General features: G+C 37.4%; 2 protein-coding genes across 2 annotated transcripts; both read right to left on the bottom strand.

Annotated features, from left to right (window-relative positions):
- Window positions 1-592: 592 nt before the first annotated feature.
- On the bottom strand, window positions 593-2,778 carry LOC130461094 (cytochrome P450 CYP82D47-like). The gene is made up of 2 exons (XM_056829024.1): window positions 1,708-2,778; window positions 593-1,483 (listed from the first exon to the last, which is right to left on the bottom strand). Exons 1-2 carry the CDS (start codon window positions 2,680-2,682, stop codon window positions 860-862), a joined length of 1,599 nt encoding a protein of 532 aa, XP_056685002.1. The 5' UTR covers window positions 2,683-2,778; the 3' UTR covers window positions 593-859.
- Window positions 2,779-4,110: 1,332 nt separating this feature from the next.
- Window positions 4,111-6,293, bottom strand: LOC110800627 (cytochrome P450 CYP82D47-like). Its single transcript, XM_022005938.2, has 2 exons — window positions 5,084-6,293; window positions 4,111-4,900 (listed from the first exon to the last, which is right to left on the bottom strand). Exons 1-2 carry the CDS (start codon window positions 6,056-6,058, stop codon window positions 4,277-4,279), a joined length of 1,599 nt encoding a protein of 532 aa, XP_021861630.1. The 5' UTR covers window positions 6,059-6,293; the 3' UTR covers window positions 4,111-4,276.
- Window positions 6,294-6,725: the final 432 nt, after the last annotated feature.

Here is a 6,725-nt window from a genome sequence, read left to right on the forward strand (position 1 = left end):
GCTACTTATCAGTACCTGCTCTTGAGAACAGAAATTTCTCTACTCTTGAGACTACCAGAGTACCAGATATTCCTGATCCAAGTTCCCATCTGTTGACTCTTTGATCAACAAAAGGAAATGAGGATACTTGTTTTGATGCGCGTTGAAGATCACTGAAAAGACCGATCTTAAAACAGTACATCAGCAAGCTTATTTGCTTCTTTGGCATGCATTTTTGGTATGTCTTTGATCTTTTATTTGGATCTAGCCAGCAAGTCATGCCTGGGAAGATGTCGGATAGAAAAATGCAACTCTTCTTGCATGTTGCTGGCTAGTTCTTTAGACCACTTTCTGCATTCAGTTAGTTCACTTGTCTACAAATAGATTAAAGACGGTATGACATCACTTCTGGAACCAGCAGTTAATCTATTTTCATAAGGCCTATAGACGTCTTGTAGGTAAATGAATGTTCTATTTTCATAAGGCCTATAGACGTCTTGTAGGTAAAGGTGCTGTAAAAGTACTGATAGGAACACGAAATTCTGAAGACAATTACCTATTATTTTTCAACATTTAAGTTGGTTGAAAATGTCAATATTATATGTGTACTGTGTACATATAGTGTGGTAATCTTCTTAATGGACCTGGTCTATGGTAATGCTGTAGGAATAACATATTCATTTCAACAGATGAGATAGCGTGGACTATTTTGCTCCATCACCTTTCCTCTGTTGGAGTCATTTAGCAATCTAAGTTATTCCACATAAGATATGTGACTGACATATATCGTAAGTAGTAAGACTAATGACACATACATGGCCGGTGAATGCTGATTCTCTATGGGTCACGATCAATCAACAACCAGATCGACTAGGAGATATTACAATTTATAAACGTGGTCTGGAAGACGGGGGCTGAGGAGGACTTCAAGTGGTGTGGCTTTGAGGTTGGTCATACCAAGACCCTCAGTCATGTCGACAGCTTTATCAGATGGAGTTGAGATATCGAAACCATGGAGTAAATTAGCCAATGTGAACTGCGTAGACTGAAGGGCAAAAGATATTCCAGGACAAATTCTTCGGCCACTACCAAAAGGAATGAGTTCAAAGTTTTGCCCTCTGATATCACATTCCATATGAGTGGTAAGAAACCTTTCAGGCTGAAAATCCAACGGGTTAGCCCACAATTTCGGGTCCCTGTGTATCTTGTAAAGATTGACATAGAGTTGTGTTCCAGCAAGGATCTTGTAACCACTGACAGTACAATCTGTAATGGCTTCTCGTTGTGTTAGTGGCCCGGCTGGATATAGCCTCATAGTCTCCTTTAGGACAGCTTGCAAGTATACTAATTTCTGGAGGTCTGATTCATCGACTTGCCTGTCTTTGCCCACATGGTTGTCAATCTCAGTTTGAGTCTTTTTCAGAGATTCTCTGTTATTGATTAGCAATGATAGTGCCCATATTAAGGTTACTGTTGTGGTGTCTGTTCCTGCTAGTATCAGTGCCTAATAAGAATTCACATTAGCTTTCGGAAATTGTTTATGGTGTTTTATCTTATTTTTAAATCTAATATCTAATATCTAATATCTAATATCTAATATCTAATATGCATGACATTCACCTCTAATGTTGTTCTGGATTTTGCAGTAATCTGATTTCCAAAAAGAGAAATATCAATGAATAATATTATGTCTAGCAGTTTATTTGAGCATGTAATTAAAATGCTTACCATGCTATTAGCCTTGGTGATTGTATCTGCATCAGATTGTGTAGGCTTATTCTGTATAGTTTCAAAATATTCAAGCATTATATCCATAAAGTCCTGCATTTCTTTTCCTTTCCCAGAGAGTCGTCTTGCTCTATGCTCGTCCAACCAATCTTGAGCTACATGGTCGATTTCCTTTGCGACTTTCTTCATGGCCATTTCATATCCTCCAATATCCATCCACCTCAAGAATGGATGAGCATCAGCAGGAACAAAGGCACCTCCCAAGTCAAAAAAATCTCTCAATGCCTTTACGCACTTATTATATGCTTCTTTGCTGTGGTAGAATTCCTTGAGTGATTTTCCTGCTACTAATCTCATTGTAATATTTAAGTTTATGTCATTAAACCATTGCTTCATGTCCACTATTACATTATTATTAAAGCCTGGACTTGATTTTTTCTTGCTCAAGAACCCATCATGTATCACTTTCATGGCTGATCTTACCTCAGATATACTTACACATTTTAACATCTCTAGTCGATGATTGGACAAAAGCTCAATCACGACCATCTTACGCATCTCGCGCCAGTATTTACCATAAGGGCTGAAGCCAAGCATGAGAGAATTGTAACCTAGATGCTCCATAAATATTGTGTGGGATCTGTTTGCGAATGCTTTGTCATTGGTCCCTAGGCACTCTTTAGCTGTTTCAGAGGTGCTCACAACTAAGACACGGTGGACACCAAGCTTTACCATGAAAATTGGACCATATTTATCGGCTAAATTTCCCAAGGTTATGTGAGGAAGCCCTCTTCTCAAAAGAGGTAGGTGGCCAATAATAGGCCATGAACCAGATGGTTGGGGTGGTTTTTGTTTGGCATTATCAGTATTCATCTTCAATCTTACTAGGCAATAAAGAACTAGTATTAAGGCAAGCACACTTGCGCCTGTGGCTTCAGCTGAGAGATGGATGGGATTGTGTAACTCCATTTCCATCTGATTTTCTTTTGTGGCCTGTTCTTATACGGAGTATTTTTTATGTTGCTGATATTGTTTATAAACACACTTTCAGGCTATCAATTTGGAGGTCACTTTCCCGGGTGTTTCATGAGGTCATTTTCACATTTCGGAGGCACAAACACATACTCTATGACTAAAACTATCAGCTTTTCGTGAACGTAATTACTTATTTCTGTAATTAATTAGTGACCTTGCATCGTAATGGAAAGAATATTAATCAATTGTAATTGTTGCACACAATAGTATGAAGACTTTTTGTGCTGCTATAATATAGTCTAAAGTTACCTACTTTTGTGTAATTTGATGTAGATAGGTGAATATGACATGTACTGCTAGGAAAGCATGAAATTCTACCTTCTAACTCAGTGCAGGATAAAATTACGGCTATCGTCCTAACTACATTCTGGAAGAGTTGTTGCAAGATTAAGAACAGCTAATTGAGTTTTTTGTTTAATCTGATCTGGTTAACATATATGTATTAGTACTAACCTTGCTGGTCCTTAACTTTGTACATCATTTTACAATTATGTCTACTGAAATCAATTTGATCTTAAAATGGTTATGTTATCATGTGCTTACTTATTTCGTGTTTGTGTGTTCACTTATGTCCATTTTGGTACTCGTTGTTCAGGTGATGAACCAGACATCCAGACAACCAGTAGATAGACTAGAGAGCAATTTGCATGTTGTCAAAGGTGTCATAAACAATCTGTACATTGTCGAAGGTGTCGAATGGTAGAAGTCTTGCAGGTAAATGAATGTTCTGTTTTCTCAACTTGATAAATGTTCATAGGGTTTTGGCAGTCAACTTTTATCTCATTTCTTTGTTCATAACTCCCTTTTGCTTCATCAACCTGTTCATAATAGTCAATGGATAGGTATTAGATTCAAACCTGTGAATTTAGAAAACAGAGTAGCGGTTGGGAGTTGTTGGCCAGGGAATAAGTTTGCCAATTACATCCTTGATTGAGAAAAATGAAAATGCATACAAGGAGATATCTCTAGGCAGCCTCAGACCCACTCTTAATTCCATACTGTTTTAATTTGCATGGTTCTTCCTCACCCTGCTATTGAATCAACCAAAAGCATTATGCTTTAAAGAAACTTCTTAGGCACAAAGAATCCTGAAGACAGGACCTATATATCGGCTACATGGCTTTATTAGTTAACTCTTAGAATGCTTAGTGTTATTGCAATGGCGCCTATTAAATTCCGTTTCAAAGTCACCAAATAAACTAATATGTGATATGAAGATTATTACAATAACTTGTTGGATTTAGTGCTTCAAATTTTTGTGTTAGTGGTCCTTAATTTTAGGAACATAAATATTGTTAGTGGGCAGTAATGGGTTAGTGGGTTACTCCACATTCTCTAGTATAATTTCAACATAACTAGGCTGTTGGACTCTAGCTCACAAAGTCATTTGTTCACTCTATTTCAAGAACACCATCCCCAATGTCTTACCTAAAGAAGAAATTGAGAGAAATGATGCAAATAATAACATTATTAAGCAGTAAGACATACGGTAATTCTGTGGGTAACGATGTACAACAACTGTAGTATATGATTATTACAGTTTATAAACATGGTCTGGAAGACGAGGTTTAAGGAGGACTTCAAGTGGTGTGGCTTTCAGGTTGGTTATTCCAAAACCCTCAGTCATATCGACAGCTTTATCAGATACAGTCGAGATATCGAAACTGTGGATTAAACTAGCCAATGTAAACTGCATGGTCTGAAGGGCAAAAGATATTCCAGGACAAACTCTCCGACCACTTCCAAAAGGAATAAGTTCAAAGTTTTGCCCTCTGACATCATATTCCATGTGAGTAGTAAGAAACCTTTCAGGATGAAAATCCAATGGATCAGCCCACAATTTTGGGTCCCTGTGTATCTTGGAAATGTTGACAAAGAGTTGGGTACCAGCAAGGATGTGGTAACCACTTACAGTACAGTCTGTAATGGCTTCTCGTTGTAGTAGTGGCACGGCCGGATATAACCTCAATGTCTCTTTTAGGACTGCTTGCAAGTATACTAATTTCTTGAGGTCCGATTCAACAACTTGCCTTTCTTTGCCCACATGGTTATCTATCTCAGTTTGAGCCTTTTTCAGTGATTCTCTGTTATTCATCAGCAATGATAGTGCCCATGTTAAGGTTGCTGATGTGGTGTCTGTTCCTCCTAGTATCAGAGCCTAATAAGAATTTATCAACCTTGTTAATTTTCGGAAATTAAATTATGCTGTATCTAATTTGCAAAAAAGAAATATCAATTTGGCATATTTAAAAACAAATTTGTGATATTGCTACCAGCCTACCATTAAGGCTTTGTTTCGAATCAAGAGATATATTATGTTATGTGCATGTAAATTTCTTACCATACAAGTGGCCTTGATGATTGTATCTGCTTCTGGTTGTGTAGGATTATTCTGCTTAGTTTCAAAAATACCAAGCATTACATCCATGAAGTCCTTATAATTATTTTCTTTTTCTTGTTCAGAAAGTCGCTTCGCTCTATGCTCGTCCAGCCAAGCTTGAGCTACATGATCGATTTCCTTTGCGACCTTCTTTATGGCTTTTTCATACCCTCCAATATCCAGGCACCTCAAAAATGGAAGAGCATCAGCAGGTACAAAGGCGCCTCCTAAGTCAAAAAAATCTCTTAATGCTTTTTTGTACTTGTTATATTCTTCCTCACCATGGTAGAATTCTTTCAATGACTTTCCTGCTATTAATCTCATTGTAGTATTTAAGTTTATGTCATTAAACCATTGTTTCATGTCCACTATTACATCATTATCGAAGCCTGGACTTGAGTTTCTGTTGATCAAGAAACTATCATGTATGGCCTTTATGAGTGATCTTACGTTGGATGTTCGTAGATGATTTAACGTCTCCAACCGGTGATTGGACAGGAGCTCAGTGACGACTATCTTACGCATCTGACGCCAGTACTGACCATAAGGGCTGAAGCCTAACAGGAGAGAATTGTAACCCAGATGCTCTGCAAATATTGTGCTGATCCGGTTTGCAAATACTTTGTCATTGGTGCCTAGGCACTCTTTAGCTGTCTCTGATGTGCTCACAACTAAGCCTCGGTTGACACCAAGCTTTATTATGAAAATTGGACCATACTTATCGGCTAAATTCCCCAAGGTTATGTGAGGAAGCCCTCTTCCCAAAAGAGGTAGGTGGCCAATAATCGGCCAAGAACCTGTTGGTTGTGGTGGTTTTTGTTTGGCATTATCAGTGTTCGATTTCCATCTTACTAGGCAATAAAGAAACAGTATCAAGGGAACCACGATTGCGAATACGGCTTCAGCAGAGAGATTGATGGGACTGTGTAACGCCATCTTCAGCTGATTTAGATTTTTGTGTTACTAATATCATACATATTGTATGAATAAATTCCTTTATAAATAGACTTTCAAGTTACTATCATTTCTTGTTGCTATCTCGGTGTCTCATGCCCTTAATTAGCCATCACATTTCAAACGCACTTACACATAATCTATGACTAAAATTATCGAATTTGGTAGTATTTTTATCAACCACGTAATACTCGAATTAGTGAGAATGTGTCGTGGGGTAAGTAGTGGAAGAAAGATTAAGCGATCGAAAATGTTGCTATTTGTGTTAATGATACCAAGCACACTAATGTGAAAAATTGAAGATGTGTGGGACTACAAAAATGATGTCTAAAGTTCTTCCCATTTTTGTGTCATTTGATATAGATGGGTAAAGATGACGTGAATTGCCAAGAAACTCGATTGTTTAACCAAAAAATGAAACTTTTAGCTTGCGTTTCCCACAAAAAGTATTCCAAATGTGATAAAGTTTAAAGAATTCACAAATTTGGAGAATATTCATAATGAAATCCTTATTCAACGGCACTCCTTAACAGAGTTATCAACTCTATAAAAAATATAACCTCTAATATAACTAATGAAGTCTTGGCCTACTAATAAAGACTAGAATATGCATTTGTGGATCTTAGGTTACACATTCTAATTTCCGTTC

Source organism: Spinacia oleracea, chromosome 5, assembly GCF_020520425.1.
Source record: "Spinacia oleracea cultivar Varoflay chromosome 5, BTI_SOV_V1, whole genome shotgun sequence".
NCBI classification, from domain to species: Eukaryota; Viridiplantae; Streptophyta; class Magnoliopsida; order Caryophyllales; family Amaranthaceae; genus Spinacia; species Spinacia oleracea.